The sequence below is a fragment of the Pleurodeles waltl genome, chromosome 10, assembly GCF_031143425.1.
Source record: "Pleurodeles waltl isolate 20211129_DDA chromosome 10, aPleWal1.hap1.20221129, whole genome shotgun sequence".
In the NCBI taxonomy this organism is placed as follows: domain Eukaryota; kingdom Metazoa; phylum Chordata; class Amphibia; order Caudata; family Salamandridae; genus Pleurodeles; species Pleurodeles waltl.
The window spans coordinates 824,061,658-824,084,441 of record NC_090449.1 but is presented as its reverse complement, the minus strand read 5'-3'; the positions used below and the strand labels follow the sequence as shown (position 1 = coordinate 824,084,441).

The 22,784-nt window shown below is 42.1% G+C and overlaps 1 protein-coding gene across 11 annotated transcripts in view; it reads right to left on the bottom strand.

Moving 5' to 3' along the window:
• The window catches only part of TRAK1 (trafficking kinesin protein 1), a 269,898-nt gene that overhangs the window by 154,807 nt on the left and 92,307 nt on the right, over positions 1-22,784 (bottom strand). For 2 of the 11 annotated variants that reach the window (XM_069211492.1, XM_069211498.1), the window contains exon 1: positions 20,842-21,121. The exons of 5 other annotated variants lie outside the window; for them this stretch is intronic. In XM_069211492.1, the coding sequence (XP_069067593.1) occupies positions 20,842-20,905 (64 nt within the window). In that variant the 5' untranslated portion in view covers positions 20,906-21,121. Of the gene's footprint in view, positions 1-2,059; positions 2,148-10,483; positions 10,804-19,078; positions 19,135-20,841; positions 21,124-22,784 lie in introns of those variants that run through there. 4 more of the 11 variants (XM_069211496.1, XM_069211493.1, XM_069211497.1 and 1 more) reach the window with 4 other exon arrangements.

Sequence of the window (22,784 nt, the reverse complement as noted above, 5' to 3'; positions counted from 1 at the left end):
AACGTTTAAGTCAAAATGAACTAAATTTTGAGTCTGAATATGAATGGATGACGCTTTTTACTCTTGTCAGACATTTTTCGGTTTATGAACACGCTCTCCTGTTTCCAAAATCCCGCTGTGAAACTGTGGAATAAATGTAAACATTCTTCAACCCCAGAAGGGATCTAAAGAACTCTCTGCATGTGTGGACCATGCCTGTTTTTTTTCTCATCCAGGCTAAAATTATGAAACAATGTCCATGATCTAGCTATCCCAGTAAGCAAACTGCCACGAAACTTTTAAAACCTTCTTCCATTTAGCATGTCATAAAACGCTCACAGAAAATAGGAAAAAATATTCCAGAAATGATAAGGGACAGAGTTCTAGCTACAGAGCAAGGAACAGGACATACTCTTGCAACAGGTCAAGGGGGGGGGAGGAGCGGCTGTGGGTCATGCACATAGCCAGGTGAAGCCTGAGGGAATAAAGGCTTACCTGTGCCCAGAGTCTGCTGGACATGGCTATCAATGATGATGTTTCTGAAGTCCACTGTGATATGATATTTGACACTGAGAGCAATGTGCTCGATGGCTTTATGACTGCTTAGTCAACTACAACTCAGGAATTTTTAAAGGGGTTTAGTTTATGAATTATATTAACTACACCACTTTAACTTTTTTCAAGTGATCTTGACAAAAGCCTAACTACAAAGTTGCTACTGATAAACAAATGAGTTGTCTAATTATCGGAGGTGTTTGGCATTAATCAGCTGACAATGCAATCCCAAAACATGTCACAATGCTGCATGCGTGAGGAGATGGGGAACATCACAGCGTATCCCTCACCATGCCCATCGATAGGACATCTTACAGTTGGGTTTCCCTGCTGTGGATTCCCAAACCGACAATAAACACCAGTACTCTCTACCCACCTCTACGCAAAAGCTTGGTTTTTAACACCAGTGGTAGGAGAATGTTGTACAGCACCACTCACAACACACCAGGGGGAAATGTGCCCCTGATATTCCAGTTTTACTTTCTTGACATTTTGACATGAGATTTTTGTTCTATCTAACTTGAATTCTAGTGATGTACTTTTCACTAGAGGAGAAATAGGACTAAGCAGAAGCTGGTTTGGAAGACACTTGTCAGACAGAAATACTATCACCGTGGCGCTGTATTGTAGGTGGGAAATGGGCATTTCACAAGGAAAGTTGATGGGATCAGACTCTGTTACCAAGATTTACATGGCTGCTGTTTGTACTGGAAGTAATACTCGAATAAAACAATCCCATAGAATCATTTTCCCAAAAATATTTTCGTGAATAATTTGCACAGCTTGTTTCACGAAGCTGATAAAGTTCTTAATACATCTTAAAAACATCAGAATTCAGTAACATTTGTTTCGGTTGTGGAATAACCCTTCTCACAGAAAATGTCTTGAAGTTTCAGAGAGGTCACATCAGGAAATAACCAAACCAAGACTGAACCAAATGAGAAAAACAGACTGCCACTGGAAAACTGTTTGCAGAGTATAGACGGGTTTGAGCTTCATTTATAATCGAGTTAAGCAACGTTTTCAATATACGAAAGAGCACCGAGATACGACGCGGTGACGCTTATATTCAAGAAATGCCCGGTCTGCTGAGCGTTAGGCATCCATACTACTCGAAAGAGATGTACGTGCAAACACTGCAAGCACTGCAAGCACGCATTGCTGTTGCAGGGCTTGTCTTACGTCATTCAAAGGCCTTGCAGAGACAAAAAAAACATAATTTCATAATCAAAGTAGCGAAACCGACTTTCCTCTTAACATTTATACAGCTGTGCTAATCAGCCTTACTCATATTAAACAGCACAGCCCTGCCCCTGGGAGCCTCGGTCTGAACCCTGAACTTCAAAATATTTCGTCTGTACAAACTGGCTTTGCCAGTTTCTGCAGATAAGAGGACAGAATGCAGTATTTTTACCTGTAATTAAAGCAAAAAACATTTCTCACACTGACTTGGAAGGAAAAAACACAAAAGATACTGAGAAAACAATAACTAGAGTTTTAGAACAATGAAGACAAGGGTTATTACCTTAGCTTAATGCAAAATAGAGCTTCAAATGTTGCCCATTAGAAACGGTACCATGCCCATTTTCAATTCGAATAGAAGGCGTAACGCACTTAAATACAAGAAATAAAAAACGTATCTGTATTTATTTTTACATCTGGTGTTAGCCAAAACATTTTTAATTAAAACACTCTATACATGTACTACACATGTTTACTTATAAGGGCTTTAACTCAGCTCTCTTTAACGACTGGTCTGTTGTACTGTCATTCACATGTTGATTCTGCCTACTACATAGTTAGACCTGTCAGCTTTAGGTTGGCCTTCCCCCAACTTTTTTGACCTTACACGTCATTTGTGCTGATCAGAGTTTTTGTTGGCCTTAGGACTCTCTGCACTTTACCACTGCTAAAATTGTACTAGGCGTCTACTTTTGAAATAGAAAAATGTTACTTGTAAACTACTTTACCTGCAAAAACCAAAGTACTTTTGATACATATGCTTGATACCTATTGACAACTGTACTTACCTCCATCAAAGACCTGCTGGTTCTAGAAATAAAGTAACAATATATATGTTTGCTATAAAAAACAATTGGCCTGGAGTTAGTCATTGAGTGTGTGTCTCATTTCTTGACTGTGTGTGTACAACAAATGCTTTGCACTACTCTTCTGATAAGTCTACTGCTCGACCACACTACCACAAAAGAGAGCATTAGTATTATCTACTTTAGCCTCTGTGGAACCCCTGGACTCTGTGCACACTATACCTCATTTTGTAAATGTATATACAGAGACAGATTCCTGCACTTCCCAGTGCAGGGATAATGTCAGTTCGATCCATTTTCCTCTATATGGCTGACACTTGAAAGTGAACGGGAGGTAAGGACACTGCAAAAATGAAACACTGCAGATTAGAATATTGTATTGTCTTGTTTGCAGTGAAGTTAAATCCTAACAAGTGAACGATGTATATTGGTATAAGCTGGAGAGAATCTGCCACATATCAAACAAATGGTTCAAAAAGACAAAGCTCCAGGAATTAGTAATATTCACTCCACTGGGGTTTATATTCGGTTGGTGGAATGTAGGTTCTGATTAAAGCATCCTTGATGTTTGGGGATGAGACTGCTGTACTTTGGCAAACAGTACAGTGTAACATTAATAATGCAACACTAGAAATAAGAATCCTAACCAAAGACTAAACCATCCAGGGGGGTTTTGTTTAGAAAAGCATAGGGCACTTGCACTAAGTAAACTAATAAAGATCTTGTACACCACGTAGTTTTGTACATCATAACTAAAATACCATTGGCTGCTAAATTTCATAGATATATCGGGAAAATGTTGGTTGAAGGTAGCTGGAGAAAAATTTGGGTCAAGTGCAAATCGGGCTAGAGGAGCTGTAGCTTCTAAATAACACATGCTGTGACTGAAATCCAGACGAGACTCGGTGGCATTTGAAAGTTGCATTTGGGTTCCAGTGAAGGCAAGGAAAAAAAAAGACAAAAGGAACAGAGATTCTGCAGGTTATTCCAGTAGGAAAGTGCCCCTCTTGCATGGTTACCCCCTCACCTTTTGCCTGATATTGATGTTACCTTGACTAAGTGTGTGCTGGGATCCTTCTAGCCAGACACCAGCACCAGTATTCTTTACCTAAACTGTACCATTGTTTCCACAATTGGAACACCCGTGCCACACAGCTAAGTGTCTTGTAAAAGGTACCAGTAGTACCAAGGGCTCTGTGACCAAGGCGGGTCCCTAAGGGCTGCAGCATGTATTATGCCACCCTAAGGGACCCCTCACCAAGTACATACACACTGCCATTGCAGGGTGCCATGCACACAAACCACTGCCTGTGGCATAGGTAAGTCGCCCCTCTAGCAGGCTTAGCAGGCCTAAGGCAGTTTGCACTATACCAGAGGTGAGGGAACAGCTACATGAGCAATATTCCCATACAGGGTCTAAGTCCATTCTTAGACATTGTAAGTGAAGTGTGGCCATATTAAGTACATGGGCTGGGAGTTTGTTATTACAAACTTCAGAGCTCCATGATGGCTTTGCTGAAATAATAATGCACAATGCCAATATATAAATAAATAATAAAACACACTGATGCCAGTGTTGGATTTATTGCAAAATGCACCCAGAGGGCATCTTCGAGATGTCCCCTGTATTTTACCCAGATCTATAGGGCAAGGCTGACCAGTCTGTGTCAGCCTCCCACTAACAGACAAGTTTCTGGCTCCATGAGGTGAGAGCCTTTGTGCTCTCCGGGGGCCAAAAACAAAGCCTACTCTGGATAGAGGTGCTTCACACCTCCCCCCTTGTAATGATATGTGAGTTTTGACCACTGACTCCACTTTGCACTAGCAGTACACCATCAAATTAGTAACCACCAACTTCATTTTGCCTATTGACTTTATTTGAGCATTAGCTACTACCACGTTAAAAACAGGGCAAGTAGTTTTCCACATTGTACAATGTGCATGTTTTTATTTTTTGTGTTCTTTCCCATCAAGGGGTTAGGCTGATAAGAATGTATTCCGAAGAAAGGGAATGGTCTTGTTTTGAATTAGCACCTTGGGATTGTGGCCATGTCCCGACGTGTTATTTTTAAAGCAATCAGCATTTTTTTAAATAAATAAACATCTGCAGGGAGAGGGGCGTTCTAAAATGTTCCTCTCTTGTTTGTTCAAAGTATAAGAGGCCGTGCCCAGATGGACAGAGGACAAAGAGTGTTTGCAGATCTCAGGCATATCCAGGATGCTGGTGTGTGTCAAGCTTCCGGTGAGGATAATTGATCTCTCTCTCCTCAATCGATTCTGGGATCTGGCGATCTGATGCTGAATAGGAGGGAGATGAAGGAGTTATGCCCTTTCCTCATGGTGATGCATATTTTTTAATTCACTATTTGCTTTGCATTATAATACAGATACATATATTTGCTGTGTCTTTTGCAGTGGAGAATCATTTGTACATGTTTTCATTTCATTGCTGTGACCATTTTTAAACGTGCGCTTTCAGCATGCTAATCTCCTTTTAGGAATCTTGCGTAGTGAAATAATAAATGTCTTCTTTGGACAAAGATGCGCATTCCAGAAATTTTTGTCAGTGCATGAGTGTTTCAGCTCGGTCATTAGAGAAGCAAAACACCCCTGCAGGAACTGTAACTCTTGGCGGTGTTACAGTAACCTAGGGTACTCCAGCTAGTGGAGATGTGCACCCCCGGACCAAGCCCCACTTTTGGCAGCAGGTCTGGCAGGAAAATTAGGAAAAACAGGAGGAGTGACCACTTCAGCTGGGACCACCCCTAAGGTGTCCAGATCTGAAGCGACCCCACCTCCTTGCAGAATCCTCCATCTTGGTTTGGAGGAGAGGGACCAATAGGGATAGGAATGTTCCTCCCTCCCCAAAGGGAGTGGGCACAGAAGGGTGTAGCCACCCTCAGGGAGAGTAGCCATTGGCTACAGCCCTCTGACCCCTGTAATGCCCCTAAATCTTGTATTTTGGGCAATCTTGAACCTTACTCACTAGGTTGATGGCAATCACAAGAAGAAAGAAGAAGGACCGCCAAGCTGACTCCAGATGACAAATAACTTGGCCCCAGCTCTACCGGCCTGTCTTCAGCTTCAACACTCCTGCTCCAAAAAGGTGACGCATCCTGCAGGACCAGCAACCTCTGCAAACTCCCAGAAGACTTCCTGCCCAGCAGAGGACCAAGAACTCCAGAGGACAGCGGCTCTGTCCAGAAGAAACCTACAAAATGGACTTCAGAACCATCCCAGATCCACGAGCCCTGCCCACTCTGCCCCCGACGCCCATAGCCTGAGTCCAAGTGGCCCACCTGCCCAGGGAAGGTCCCTAGGTGATTCTGACCTCGAGTCCACCCTGGGTTGACCCCTCTTGGCCAAGGAAACCACGCGTCCAGCCTGAATCCAGAGGACCCCCCCCCACTGACCATGACCGGATCCGATGAAGATACCCCGACGCCCAAGTAGACCCCTGTAACTGCAGCCCCCTGGCCTTGGGGAATCTGACCAACGGTCCATCAACGTCCAACGGGCGCCTATCCTACCTGTCCAGCCTTTGGTTTCCTGGAACCGACCCCCAGGACCCAGCCTGCGGCATCTATTGTGACCCCGGGGTCCCCCTATTGAAAAGTTTTGGGCATCCAGCTCAGTGTTTGCACTTGTACCCGGCCACCCCTGTGTAGCTGAGGGTGTTTGGTGTGACCCTGTAGGCCACCTCCCACCACTCCCCCTGTGTTGCTGTAGGTGCACTTTTGGCGTCAACCTAAACTTTGACCTGTGGACATCATAACCCACGAAGACTGAAATCGTAAGTTGTGTACTTACCTGTTAATAGTGCTAACACTCCCCCCACCAAGAGCACTACTGACTTCTAAGAAAAATTGCACTAAGCACCTACTTTTGAGATAAAAAAGTGTTACTTACTTGTAAACTGCTTTACCTGCAAAAACCAAACAAAGTACTTTTGATACATAAGCTTGATACCTATTGACAACTGTACTTACCTGCATCAAAGACCTTCTGATTCTAGAAATAAAGTAACAATATATATGTTTGCTATATAAAACAATTGGCCTGGAGTTAGTCATTGAGTTTGTGTCTCAGTTCTTGACTGTGTGTGTACAACAAATGCTGTGCACTACTCTTCTGATAAGCCTACGAGCTCGACCACACCACCACAAAAGAGAGCATTAGTATTATCTACTTTAGCCTCTGTTAAGCCTCTGTGGAACCCCTGGACTCTGTGCACACTATACCCCATTTTGTGAAAGTATATACAGAGACAGATTCCTACACTTCCCAGTGCAGGGATAATGTCAGTTCGATCCATTTTCCATTTATATGGCAGACACTTGAAAGTGAACTGCATGTATGGGCAGAGTACCAAAATAACCAAAGAACAAAAATGGCTAGGACTCAAAGCATTTAGTACTAATTCTGAATAGAGACAAGTAATTCTCTGAAATCCAAGCACTCAATCATGAACTAGCTCAAGCTTCTTGGCAGAAACTGACTCGTTAAACATCAAAACCTGTTCAGTCATAGTAACTATCAAGAGGCCACAGAATCTAACCACTCAGAAAGTGGCAATCACTTCTCATCTAGCTAAGAGAATAACAGAATGAGCAAAAAACCTGATCAAATGTACTATTCTAGTACCCTCTTCCCCTCTAGACCAGCCAGAAGAGTTCTGTATTTTTGCTTCTTTCTGCAGTAATCGTGGTGGTGGATCACTCAACAATTCACGTTGCCCATTTAGAGATTTGAACCAGGAGTAATCGATCTATCTTAAAGGTCACCTACATTAAAATCAGTGTCAAAATCTCTTCAACCAAGTCACCTTTAATTTACAGGACTTAAATTCTGAATTACCAATTCCGTATAACACCAACTTCACCTACAAAATGTAATTCCATGATTCCGGAGAAGGTCTGTAAAGAAGTGGTACAAACCCTTGTCATATCTCACACAGATAGTAGGAATATTATTCAGGCCAGTCGGCCCTAACTGCTGAATGTCCCAGCAGAGACATTAAAAATAGTTTCAATGCTTACATCTATTGCATCTAAGCAGTTCATTTTTCGACTAAAATATTTAGCCCTGTGTTGATCAATATACAGCATTCAAATAGCTTTGAAATGGGTTGATAGTTAACTAAAACATAGCAAAATAAAAATAAAATATGCATATGTGAAAAAACGTTTTACAACCAGGCATAAACCCCCAGCCTCAAACTCCTGTGGTGCAGCCCCGACACAGCCCGCTTGCGAGTCTCTGATTCAGAAAAGACAGTTTAGGGGCGAGTGTGTTTTTCATAAACCACTTCCATGCTTCTGTTTGTTTGCAGGGACTCCACAGACTTCAAGGTTGAACAATCATTCCTACTGCCTTCTATGTTTAGGCTTTTAGTGATAAAGGGCCATATGAACAAACACATTTTCCCATTGACACAGAATGGGTAAAACCCTTTAGTACCTCTTGCCCAAAGTGTCTATTTTGCCTACGCGTTTCACTTGTACAAGCTAGCACAGCTGTACAGCCATGGGTTTAAAAAAAACAAGTAAATGGATTGCATTTATTAAGCTAAACATCCACCGTGAAATTCAGCAGAGATCATCATGCACTCTATCGAATGCACGTTTTTGTGTATTTTTTTTCCGCTGGCTGTCCCTCTTTATACAATACTGCTCAAATGTAAAGTAATGCAGTAACTTGCACAGGGCCACAGTAAATGAAAACGTGTAAACAATTTATTACTTGTCTTGTAATTACTCATTCAAGTTAACAATGTTTTCAGACATACATCGTGTAAAAAATTGCTCATTATAACCACTTATAGTGCTGCCATCAGAGGTGAGGCACGCCCATAGTTGTTTGTTTATATAGTGCCTTATATGAGTTATGAAAAAAATCTGTCTATCATTTTCGGAATATTGGTCAGTGACAAACCTATCAACAAAGGAGCTTACTGCTACTCAAGGGTGGTTCCAATTTAGCTTCCTGGAAACAGACGGTCACGTCACAGCTGTCCTTACCACAACAGAACAAATCGCAGCTATGGATCTTTGAAGTCTCCACTAGTCACAAGGTGGTCTAGGATTGCTACATCACTCAGGGTGCAGGCCTTAGCTAGACAAAATACAAGGCTCTAGGAGCTGTAGGCCAGCAGTGTTTGTTTGATTCAATTGAAGCAAATGGATAGATAATGTGTGGAATGAAGGGTCGAGCTAGACTTGAAAGATGTGGTAATGCTAACCCGTGACCTTAAATTAAGATCCTATGATAAACATCCAACAGACCCCACCTCTTACTTCTTTCCCAGTGCTCCTGCGGTGTTCATGTGGTGCTCCTTGTGGTGGATGCACCCAGTGTCATACTGAAAAAGGCAACCATTCTAAAACATATCAAATGAGCTACATCAAGGTTTGTACATGACAAAGTCATAAGATAAGCTGGCAGGAACAGAGACCCTGGGGTTCCATTCACAAATACCCAAAGCGTCACTGGCATCTCTAGTCATTGCACGACCAAAGTCGTTCTTATAGCAACATACTGCCAAAAAAAGGGTTCAATATCCTTTATGCATCAAATTCCATTTCGGAGTATTACTCAAACAGCAGTAGTCACAAAGATAAGGTTTAATTCTCACTTTAGTATTAGTAAGTGTTGCCGATGGAGGAAAATTAGTACTAAAACATGCACACATCCACCTCTGGGGTGGGGATCAACAGGAGGTGGGTAAGAGAACATTGGCTTTGGGGGAAAAAAAGAATACATGCCGTACTCAAAGGTTTATGTACAATGGGTTACAATAACAAACTATGAAGCAAATTTGATAGGGTCCATCCATCAATGTACCTGGGCAAACAATATAACAGACTCCACCCTATTAATAGGCTGCTCGCCTGTAGGATACACTAAATACAAGGCAAGAAGTGAATGACCATCAGAAATAAGCCACCCCCCCATCATAAGGGAGGGTGTGTTTGGTGCAGCCCTATGACACTGGTGAAGTACTGAAACCCGTACACTGCTACAGACATATAGCACCGTCCATTATCACTAAGTTAATGATTTTAGAAGAGAAGTATCAACGTAGGACAAAACTGTAAGATATGTTGTTAACCTTTTTTTTTAGTTACTGTGCAAGCCAAATTTAAAAGTCATGATTACACTAACATAAAAAGTGCTACAGTTTAATTTTCCTTTGCTCTTTTCCCACATACCGCTGCAAGGATGTTTCAGGAGGCACAGCTAGCCACTCGCCTCTGTAAAGATCACAAACTTTGCAGATTTCTACCTCAATTTAATTTTCAACACAGAGATATTTCTTCATCATCACATAACTTTAACTGTATTAACAGCAAGTTCAAAATCTCTGCTGAAACTGCAGGCCCAAGAGACAACATACAAATGTTATGTTATGTGTATTTTAAAGGAACGCTATCACCCTCGAGGGTATCCTGGTGCCTAGCAGGTGTGTATACCTAGCCCTGCCTTTGGTAGGATGATCAGCTTCTTGTTGAATTTGAGAAGAGAGGAGGAGAGAAGATAGGAGGAGGCTCTGATGTGGACTGAGAGTTCATTCTACACTTTAGAGGTGACATAAAGCAGCTGACTGAACACACACCATCCTAATAGGGAGTGCCTCGGAAAAAGCCAGTTTGTGTAACTTTCAGGGGATGCTTTGAATATTTTGGTTAAAATGCTTGGTTCAGTAAAAAAAGGGAGTTTTTTTATTTTCTTTTAAAATTGCAGTCAAATCTCTTTAGTACCCTGTAAAACATATTTTGCACACACTACCGTGTCATGTATTCACCCAATGTTTAATAGATCCAATCATATGCTGAACACTTCAAGCTCACTTTAAATAAATAATTTGCCTAGAATTCATTTTGGACAAATATATAATTTACCTTCTTCCACAAAGTCCAGTTGTTCAGCGGTATCCGCGTGCACTGTTCTGCCTTCATGTTCACGGTCATATTCAAAGCTTTCTTCTTCAAGCACTGGTTCCACAGATGACATTGTAGAAGGCACGAACTGCAGGTGAAATGGTTGGGGGGGGGGGGGGGATAGGCGAGGGGCCTACATCGTGGTGCCTAATAGGAAGCCACCCCCTTCGGGGAGAGCACCTGCACCCTGGGACCTCGCTTGCCCCAAGGAGTGGACACTGTGCCTGTCAGGAGTCATACCTGCTGTAGGACTGTCTGCTTGTGGTTACCTGTGCAGCGCGTCACTGACGGAGAGACTAAACCTGGGGACCCGCCCACTTCCTCGGTAACAACATCTTAACACGACCTACGCGCACAGTGAGCTCAAATCGATCTACAGCACAAATCACTGCATTTGGGAAACACTTTTAAAGAAAGCTGGCTATATTTCCCTGACGCAATTCAATAGAAACAAACCTTGTCCCCCGTGCCGGGTACAAATGGTAGCTCCCGACAAGTTTCATAGCAACTGGGCAGGGAGGCGCTGATACTAACACAGAAGGGAACGGAGGGTGTGGACTGCATGCCCGGGGAAGTCACCTTTGTCAATTATTAATTAACCCTGGAAGGGACGTTTTCTGTGGAACTTGTAATTCAAGACCAGAAAAATGACGCCACGCCAGGCACAGTTAGGGACAAATGTTCGCTGTTGGGGCCGGGAATAAGTTAGAAAGAGAATGTCTGTAATATGGCAGGAGATGTGACTCAAGTCTACCGGAACATACCGCCCAAAAAGAATATATTGAGAGTTTTAAAAAGGCAATACCAAGAAAGCTTCGCTAATAGCTGCCTCGAACAACAGCCAAACCTGAACGTAACGCTAGAAGTAGTAACCTTCTGCAAGTGCATGGCCGTGTTGCTTAAAACATACTATGCCCACAAATGCATTATTTATAGTAAATACAGTAATTGGTCTGGAAGTACTTAAATCTTGACAATTGCTTCTTCTCTAAGTGGGACAAAGTTGGAATAGATCAGAACATAATTCTACTATTCCCTCAATAATACGTCTTGACACCGGTACCAACCACCCCAGCCGAACACCAAACAAGCATTGGCAAAGGCAGCAGGTCTGGAGTTAGCTGCCAGCCTTTCGGATTTGCCAATACTTTCTTTGTTTCGTGTTTCCAAAACGTTATTGTTGAAGAAGCTGCTGGACCTGTGTACACCTAAAAAATGTCTAAAAGCAACAACAACAAAAAAATATCTCAAAACGCTCATATTGCCATTTCAGTCACTGCCGCTGAAGCGAACTAATTTGGGTATGAATGTGCTCCTTGTGAAAGTGCAGAATGCCGCCACTCACTGTAAAATCAGCCAATGGCTGGAGTGGGCGGACACACTGCTCCGTGCTGTGCATGCTGTAATCAGTGAAAAGAAAAGTGAATGACAAAGAGCAATGAATGAAGAGAACTGACTGAAGCCCCTAGGTATATTTTGCGTGTAAATTTTAATAAAACCTAACGGTCTTAGATAATGCCAGGCCGCTCCCCGCCTCACTCCATGACTGATGTACGCTATCAGAATTATGAACACTGCTTCTAGACAGGTTGTGCACATAAAATATCAGCAAAAACATGCTAACCAATCAGCGCAACGTGAGGTGGAAGAACCCTGCGAGCTGCGGTCGGGGACCTTTCATGCTGGATTTAGAGATGCTGAGTGGCTGCATTCACGAACACATAATATGGGTACAATCTTCTACTAGTAAACTGGTGCTTTGCTTTAAAATTGCAACTGAAATGAGTTTATATTTCCATAAATGGGTGTATTTTGCGGTCACAGGGAACTCAGGCGAGTCATTTTTGAACCATTACTCACCGTCACAATTTTACATAACTGTTCTCATCTTTTGCAGTGTAAAATATTCTCCAAATACAGTTGGATTTGCCCAATAAAATAACATCCTGCTGTGAACTTAACTCCCGTTTGATATTGAACGAGCTTTAAACATATTCAATCCATAACAGACAAACACGAATTGACTTGTGCTAAAAAAACATTACGCTGGTGTGGGCAGCACCCTGCCGTTAATAAGGGGCGGTGGCTGTTATCACAATGGTTTCCTGAACCTAACACCGATCGTGAGTTATTTGTCATGTCGAATCACGCTGACTTACTGCTTCGATAATTAGTAAGCAAAGTTATCGGTGTGAAGTGAATGTGACAGTGCATTGTGACACACCCAAAGCTCACATTGCAAAATGTAAAATTATATTTTTTCTGAAAAAAAAAAAATCAATCACCGTGCTAGTATAAAGACGATAACAAACTCCCAATTTCCGTACATATTTCATTACATACCATCAAAATACCTACTGCAAGACTTTTTTTTATTTCAATTGTTTTTGCCTAATTCCTCAGCTGAGAGAAACTAAACTTAGAAACAAGGAAGGTAATTAGTAACTACACAACAGGAGCGTTGTGTTTCTCCGGAACAAAACACAAACGTATCTCCTGATTAAAATGATAATCCGAATGTTCAGTATTCTGTTGAGGATGACGTGATACATGGGAAAATAAATATTGGCAAAGCTAGCACGTCCGGCATTTACTGCCAGTGTTTTGACTTTTTCAATGCTTGTTTTGTCAGCGTTTTTTGTAAAAAAAAAAAAAAAAAATGTTGGGTGGGGGGGGCGGGGCTGAGGAGCTCTTGACCATATACAAAAAAGCTAAAATTATTTTTTTTGTTTCCAAAAGCATATATTGCGACATCGGTCACTGGCACTCAAGACATATTTTGTGTGCGGATGTGCTCCTTGTGAAAGGACATAATGGCTTCGCTCACAGTAGGAAAACTGTCGTCAGACAACTCGATCTTATGTGGACATCTCAGTCCTATGCATGCCTTTGAAAAAGTCTCTGTGCCTCTCGGCTTGTTTCTCTCTCGATGTCATTCCTGTCAGTGAGATCCGACATAGAACTGTAGCTACAAGTGAAAATGTGTGAGACTTTTACAAACAGATGGAGTTTAAGTGGGCAACTGGTCTAGGCACCACAATGCAAAAATTAAATATATGCAACGTAATAAAACGGGAGACAGAATTTTGGAAGGCTAAATACATCTATATGATTACAAAACGTCAGTTTGTATTATCTCGCCTTAAAGGAAAGAAAGAATCCTTTGCACAAAGAGATACCCATCACAGGCCAACAAAACACAAGATGCAAATTTGTTATGTGGCCAGATAGATTGTCTTAAAAAAAAAAAAAAAATTCAATATGCTTGGCTGTGGTTACTTGACTTTACGTTCCACTCTTGGTTTATATTAGGACTTCCCGCATGCATTCCGTAATAAAGAGAAAATGGTTGGTGATCAGTGACTTTAGAGTCATTAGTGGTTGTGAGCTGGCTGGCCTGTCTATTATGTGAAATGCTTTATACTTTCAGTGCAAACCCAATGATCACAGAGAAACAATTTATAACTCTAGGGAAATTAAATAAGGGCACATTTATTAAGCTGGTTTGGAATTTGGCACAAACCAATAAACTCTCTTCTGGGACATGGTAACCATCAAACCCCTCTCTTCTTGCCGTAACAGTATGTGCTATCTCACCGAGACAGTGCTCATAAATAGCAACAACAGTTCATCTTATGGTAAGGGCAAATTGTTTAGCTCACACTGGAATAGACACTGCTTTCAAATCCTATGTGGTGCCCTATGGTATCAGCAGTCAAATAATTGTGCTGACACAGTTATGTCCACTGCAGAAATGTCTCACTTCACTACCACCAATATCCAAATTCAAGCTTGCCTCACTCTAGTAAACATTCTCAGGGACATCAATGACTTAAGGAAAATTAAGGACGGGTATTCTATGTGTGACCCTCTAGGGTGAATATGAAAAACTCGACACATTCAGTAAGGACTCATAACCCTGTCGCACATAGCACTACATGTTTTTCATGAGTAAGTTAGATAGCATAGCGCTATAAGTGTTCTGTAAGTGGAGGATGTTAAAACTTTCATGAACGCTATATTCATGTATTATAAACAAGTCTTAAGCTGTCATGCTGAAATCTGGAAATATAGATTTACAGCTGGATAAAAGCTACACAATATGGTACTCCATAGATTTTGCATAAATTGTTAGTGGGTTCTGTCTTCGTGAATTTGGAAGTTTCTTGGTTCCCTCTACGCTCTAATCCACTGAACTAACTTACATCTGAACGTCAAAGGGTCTGCCCGGAAATAAATGAGTACCTACTATGGATAAAAAATAAAAAAATAATTGATAGTGTCGCTAGCTGGGAAGAGCTGCAGATTCAACAAACGGTGCATCAGTCTCACCGTTAGCTTTGCTTTTGTTTGTCACATCAGCTGCTTTGAGTGACCAACAAAATCTGTCTTCACAGTCAATTATTTCATCTCTCTTAGTTCAAGAGTGTAGAAACAGGGTTGGGCTTGATCACCTGGACAACTATTTCAAAGAGAATAAAACAACTAGGTTGGATATACTCTGAAATACATGCGCTCCAGCAGGGCCTGTGAGCAACAAAGCCGTCATCATCAGTGAGTCAGAGGCCAGGGACATTGCAACACGTTCTATGCTTACTGTAACAAAAGGCTTATGGAAAAAAACCTAATCAGAATAATCATGCCACTAGAAGACGCACCTGATGGGCAGGGACTTCCTGGGAAACAAAGTATAAATTAAAATCGATTTCATGACAGCACATTTAATGATACCGTCCTTTCCTCTGAGGGCAGGCTGCATGGTTATTTGGTCCAAAGGGGAGATTTTGCAGTGGGCCGCAGTGCTGGTATCACTTGCCATTAATATACTGAACCTAAAACAGTCAATTTTAACAAAGGTGTATTTTCCAGATGGGTGGCTAGTGCTACAGATTTAGGGCCCCTAGAGCCAAGGTCAGCCGCACCAGCCATGAGCTGAGGCAAGAGCAACTGTCCTACCCTCTGACATCCCTCAACTTTAGAATAAACAGCAGTCTATGCCACTCCACAGACCTGACTGTATTTTGTGAGGCGGCCTTAGCCCTGGTCCCAGAATACTCAAATATTGGCTGCTTCAAGCTTTGAGGAGGCAGCAAGGGTCAGGAATTTGCAGGTCCAACCTTGGCACCAGTAGTTGTAGGTGGCTTGAGCGAGTTCATCAATGACAACATGTCCTTGATGTGGGAGGTGGGGATAGGTTGCTATGGAGAGTAATACTGATGCTCTCATCCGTTGGCCGGTCCCAATCGAAAGGTGTGAACAACAACTGCTTCACTGCCTCTGCCAGTCTTTCAGGATGACTGCAGCAACAGAACAATGATAAGGCTGGAGACATGCACAGGTGTGCTGGTCTGACGTCTTGTGACTAATTATGGAGACCTCATTCCGGTGTCCATCTGGCACAAGGAGACACTAGAAAAATAATATTGGCTGATCAGGAGAAGGTGGCAAAAACATGACAGATTGTAGAAGCAGAGATGTTTACTTCGAGAACTTACATTTGCTTTAAACACAAAGATATATCATGTATAAAAATTTCATAAGATTAAGAGCATTTACATACGTAGGTTTCATTATACAAGGATGGAAGAGTAGTGAGCGAACACCCAAGAGCCCACTATCGAGATGTAACCAAACAGTAATGCATGTCACAGCATGCTATTCTGGCCCCTGGTTTTGGTGTACTCGGGCGTGGATTCTGATCTGATGAATCCTCTCTAAGAGCTGTGATAGAACCTAGCTCAGATGTTTAGGTAAGCCCCACTGATCCATGGCTTCTGAGACTCTAAAATGGGAGACTGGGTTACCTGTGAGGCAACTCTTCCCAAAAAGTGTGTGGAAGGTCAATAAGCATTGTTTACAAGACCACCAAACTGCTTCTGTCAACCATGAAATATGCCGTTTATGTATCCATGAGAATACGTTTATTATATATTTAGAAAACGCAGTGTTCATTTTTGTAATTCTTGTCTTTGAGGAGTTACCATTTTGCTTACATCAAGTTCCCTCCCTGCGTTAGGCTTGTGGTTGGGGAAGGAGGGAATATTTTGGATGTGGTTTGGTTATTAGAGCCATTGGTTGCAATATGTCCATTACAAGCGGTGTCATGTAATATCAGTGGTCCGCAAAGTGTTTCAGTTGAACAGGGCAAATAAAATAAGCTTTCACTTACTGAGAAGTGTAAAGAAAATGGAAGCTATGAAAATGATATGGAAGAGGAGAATTAACACTATGCTTCCCCCACTCCAAAAAAAGGTGTGTCGAAAACTTTTATAGCTGCACATCTGTTGACAAGTACCACTTCCAAAAAAGGCCACAAACCACGAGCTTGTTTAATTAGGTTGTGAACGTTTAAAATTATGGACAGAATTATGAATCAGTGACAAGCTTTTTGGTTAGGGTAGTGTCCCCTTCAAAATGAGTTACTTAAGAATGAATTAGAATATTGTGGGCTCATCTGAAGAATATAAAGAACAATGGTTTACTTCAAACCAAAACCATATTAAATGTACAGTACATTTATTTTTCACTGGAAGGAGGTCCACTATACTTTTCCAGCACCCGCTCTAAACATTTAAAACATACATCATTTAATTATTTACTTGTTATGTATGCCTGAGGTCAGGGTTATAGTCAATAAAATCTCCAGAAAGTTGTTGTGGAGGTTTGTTGCAACATGGGTACGGCTATTTATCACAAAACTGCATTATACGTGGCTACACAACTTTCACTACAACCCTATTGATGTGTGATTTCCATTCAGTAATACTGTATTGTGCTTAATTTCTAAGGAGATTGCACTATACATGTGCGTTTTCCTTCAAGATGGTTGGATTCTCTCCCATCTTCTCACATACCAGGGAGTCTTTTAAGTGCCTAGCACACCCATTAAATATATGGGGCACAGTAAATGACAATTTGCAGAGAAACTATGAAACGAGGATCCAGGAGGAAAAAAACACACTGATACCGATGAAACCTTGGTGTTTCAACTGCTGTAGCAACATTTTAATAGTAACACCAATCACCCTAGGCAGTATTATCCAACCCACAATTACCAAGTTTGAAATACAAGTAAACCACCTTTACTTCTGTGATCCACAGAGAGGCCAAACGGAAAGTCAGCTTGCAAGGGTGACTCAGGAGTTGTGCAACAGACTCAATGTTCCATAACATAGATGGACACGTTAAAAGTTATAGCTTTGCCAGGGATAAATAAACTTGAGCCAGATAACACAAGATGTTAAAAAGAGAGGTGTGGCTTCGCAGTAACAGCTTGTCTTTCATGCAGGGATACCTCAGTTTGAAACCCGAACCTGCCAAGTCGCTTTGTCAAAGTACGCTCGATTCACTTCATTGGAAAAAGCAAACGCATGAATGACTGTGTGATTTGGTGCAAAACTTAATCAAGTAATTTAATTAAACTGAACAGTATCAAGGCCATTGTCAAATTAAGCAGCAGCGAAGGAACTCTAATTAGGCCACAGCACGTTTCAACTCTGAGACAATTGTACCATGCCCACTTACACGATGAAGTCCGATTGTGTGTGAAGACTCTACATGAGCGCACCAAAAAAACTAGAGAACAGTCCTTTTTTTATTTAAAAAAAAAAAAAAAGGTAAGGTTAGACATGAGTTTCAATTAAAAAAGCTTAACCTTTTTATTTTTTTAATGAAAGGTTTCCTATAAAAATGTTACTTTCTTAGCTAGTCGTCTGCAACGACAGCCCAATAAGGAGTTTTATATCTTGATACACCCTTTATAAATCGGCAGCATTAGCTAAGGATGGCCAAGCCCTACCTAGTTTATGTAATGTTTTTATTTTCAGTTAAAAAAAAAAAAAAACTTTCAAAACTAAATCTGATCTAAGGGACCAATGGTAAGACTGCAGCAATTGTTCAAATATTCACGAAAAGCTTTATCAGTAGTAAAATATTATTGCTCAATAAAAAGACATTTAAAAATATGTTACTGCAAAACTGCAAAAACCTTGGTTAAATGTAATTAGGTAACTCTGTCCATATAACACCAGATACCCTATGAGAGGGCCCTACATGGTATATTCTTCAAATGATGTGAACATGTAATTTCCTCCTGAAACAGGTGCCTGAGCTTATGTGGTTGCGGGATAAGGCATCCGTTCATTGAAGCAAGTCTCGAATTTCAACAAAATTGCGTATATTTAGGCTCAGAAATCTGCATTGTGAAAGTGAAAGCACAACTGATGCGTAAGATAAAACCATGCCAGAGTAATTTGTGCTATATAACTCATGATGATTTATGTTTGATACCGAATCTAAAAATATATTTAAAGCAAAGCTGGAAACAAGAAGGACGATTTTACTGATTTATTTTCGGAACTCAGGTCAACTGGCAACGTCACATTTAGAGCAGCGCGCCACACCGCCAAAAAGAGCCAAGAGGCAGGAAAGGGGCGACTGAGGCCGCATTTTACTGTACTGTCTGAAATACATAAAACCGATGCAATTACTTCACCGCGAGTCTTTAAATAGGGTAACATTTTTGACTAAACTGTCTTTAAAACGTCGTCATCTTACTTTACCGGGAACACCACTCTCTCTCTTCTCTGCTAAAGTCACATGCTATGCGATGCAGATATCAGGGGGAATAAGACCTCCTTGCTGTCTGATGCAACCTGCTCACATGATCACGCGCGATTGTGCCGCGGCCGTCCCGTTGCGCGCCTCCAGCCCCACACAACTACCATCGCCCCAAAGGCCTCGCGGAGGCGCTGTACTGTACAACAGCAAAAGACCATGTGCCTCAGCGGCACCATGGACGTTCGCAAGGCCTCGTGAGTACGCCACAATATACAGCAACAGACCATGTGTCACTATCGCTGCTTCACTGAGCTACCATCGCTCCCAAGGCCTCGTGGAGATACTGTTAAAGAGCATCTACCTCAGCGGCACAATCACTTTTCACAAGGCTTTCCGAAGCTATTGAGCTAAAAAGAAACAGGCCAATGCGTCTGCCTAAACCTAAAATAACTGTCAACGATACCAAGACTTCGTGAGTGAACCATTCTATATAGCAATAGCCAGTTAGGCAATACCTCTGGCACACAAAACTATCACCATTCACAATGCTGCATTCGTGCATAGTGCTTCTGCAGCAAAGCACTATCACCATACCCCTAGGCCTCCTGAATACATCTTGCAGCACAGATGCAGGCTGTTCTATGCCCAGCAGGCCAGGCGCAACGGCTTCACAAAGCTATCCCCGTTCGGAAGAGTTTGTGAATTCACTGGACACGACAGGAATAATCAGCAAGCAATGTACTTCTACTCCACAGCACTATAGCCATTCTCTAAGTCTCATGAAAGCAAAGTGATGTATAGCAGCAGGTACGCGCCTCCGTTCCACAGACCTTTCACCATTCCCAGGCCTTGTGAATGCACCATGCTCTGAAAGTATGCCTTTCGCCTCAGCAATGCATTATTGCAATTCTCAAAGTGTAGTGAATGCAATTTGGTCTAAGGGAGCAGGCCATGTGTCTCTGTACGACAGCACTATCGCCCCTAAAAACTGCAGACTTGTGAATGCACCATACTGTTCAGAAGTAGGCCACACGCTTCTGCACCATAGCATCATGGTTGTTAAAACCTTGTGAATGCAATGTGCTGCACAGGAGCAAGCCAAGCACCTCTGCTCCCCTGAACTATCACCATTGCCAAGACTCTGTGAATTCATCATGCTATACAGGAAAAAACAGCAACCTATTTACCTCTGCTCCACAGCACACAATCAATTCTCAAAGAACTGTGAATGCAATTTGCTGTGCAGAAGCAGGCAATGGTCTCTGCTCCACAGAACTACCATAATTCCCAAGGCATTGTCAATTCACTGCACTATACAGGAATAACCACCAAGCCATGTTCTTCTTCTCCACAGCACAAGAAGCATCCTCAAATACGGGCGAATGCAATGTGCTGCAAAGAAGCAGGAAATGCACCTCTGGTCCACAGAACTACCACCATTCCTAAGGCATTGTGAATGCAAAGCAGTATGGATGAATGACCATCAAGTGATACTCCCCGCTCCCCAGTACTATCACCGTCCTCAAAGCCTCAACAATGCAAGTAGCACAACATAAAAGAATGCACCTCATGACCCCTTGAAAATGAAATGCGGGTCCCTTACTAGCTTCATATCTTACAAATAACCATCAGACTTCGATCATAAAAACAGAAGCAGACCATATAATATACCTGTGTTACACAGCACGGTATTGATCCTCAAGGGCTTGGGGACACAGACCGTAGCCCCGCAAGTTACTGTACACAAAAAGGCTACTTACCTTCAGTGCACTCCTCGTAATACCAGTCCAGCTCGTAGTAATCGTCTTCAATGAATTTCTGCATAGTCAGCCTCCTTTGGCAGAGCAGGGATGCATTCGAGGAGTCGAGGTCACGTAAAACGCAGCCATGCTTCCCTGCCTCGACAGTACTCGGTGTTAGAAAAGAGCCCACTGCTTGCAGAAACCGAGCCACGCATTTTCAATGATGGGCTGGGAGCAGAATGGGAAATGGCGAGAAAGAAGAAAAGGGGACGGGGGCTGACTGATACAGCAGATGCCTGGGCCGCATGCTCTCACAGAGTGACACTGTGGAGGCGTCCTGGATGGGAGGCGACCAATCTGTCCTATCAAGGGGCCGGCGCACCAACGTCACAGACACACACCACCACTCGCGCATCTCAGACCGACTGCCGTCCTTCCCACCCGTGCACATTATTTCATCCAGGCTGTTCCCATGGAGACCGGCTGGCATAGGAATGATGCAGATGCAGGAAACTCTTCCTGCGGGTTCCGTAGCTCAATACTCACTTATCGGAAATGAAGTGTTTATGAGACAAGGAGGACAAATCAAAATATCTGCACACACCATCCTTCTGTTGGCCTTAGGCTTGAATGTCTTGACCGACGTTATATGTGGGTTGGTTCACACGATGACAACCTTTTCAAAAATAACAATCAAAGCTTAAGTTGAGAAATGTTCTCAGGGCGCAACGCAGAAGTACTTTATCTAATACTGGGAACTACAGAGGCCCTGCACACCTTTTTTTGGGAATACCACTTTCAGCTACATTTGAAATACGCATTACCAAAGCCAACAGGTGTGGCTTTAATGTGCTTATGTATGTAAACATAGGTGTTCACAAATGCTGCGTACATGTGTTGTACACACAAATGGTGCATATCACATTAAAGCTTGTCACATTGGCTTTAAGACAGCTGGAACAAAACCTAACAAACAAGACTGCTTTTGTATAGAATACATATGGGAGATAAACTGTGAGAAACGGCGATGATTCAGAGTACATTTAAGATGCGAAAGAGTTCCTCAGTCATTCGAATGGAAGCATTTCCTGAAAGGCAGATTAGCCAATAGCATAAAATGGGATGGCAGTAATTCCCCGCCGCGAGGAGCCCAATACTATGTGTATTTTAAAGAATTAACAGCAGTAGGTCATGCAAACAGATGCAACGCCATGCCAGCCCTAAAACAAGGCATTACTTTTTCCTCAAATTAAAAGTAGTTTGTTTTGTACTGACAGCTGGTACTGGCGTCATAAAAGACAACAAAAGAGCAGTCACTTGTTTAATAAAAACATACCGCCTATGCTGACGTATCTGAAGACAGAGCGGGCTCTCATGTCTTAAAATACACTATTGCGACACGGATATCATAAAAGACAGAGTGGGTAGTCATGTCACAAAGGACATGACATAAGCTGGGGTGGGGGGGCTGATGCCATAAACGATGAATAAAGGACAGGTTCCTGACGTCATAAAATACAAGAAGACAGCTGGGCTGATTTAATTAAAAGAAGGATATCCGGGGTGGTGCTGACATGAAAGCTAGGTACTTAGCGGGTGTGGATATCATAAAGGACAAGCAGAGTGGGAGCCAATGCCGTAACACAATAAGCATTTGCAATGCAATAGGTCTCACATATTCTTGAGTTAGAGCTATTGGCATTGTAAATTCAAAACTGGTCTTTTCTTGCCCCCTAAATTGGCCAACACTGTCTCATAATTTAGTCTTTTCTTGCCATGTTTTGGTGGTTACTGACATCAGAAATCACAAGCCCTTGAGAAGATAACTGCAGATCCTTGCGTTGTGTAAACGTCTGAGCAGAAACTGCAAAATAAGGTTGGAACAGTGAAATGGGAAAAGCATATTTTGGTATTAAAGATATATTGAGTAATATTTTTGGGGTTAATATACAGAGTTGTGT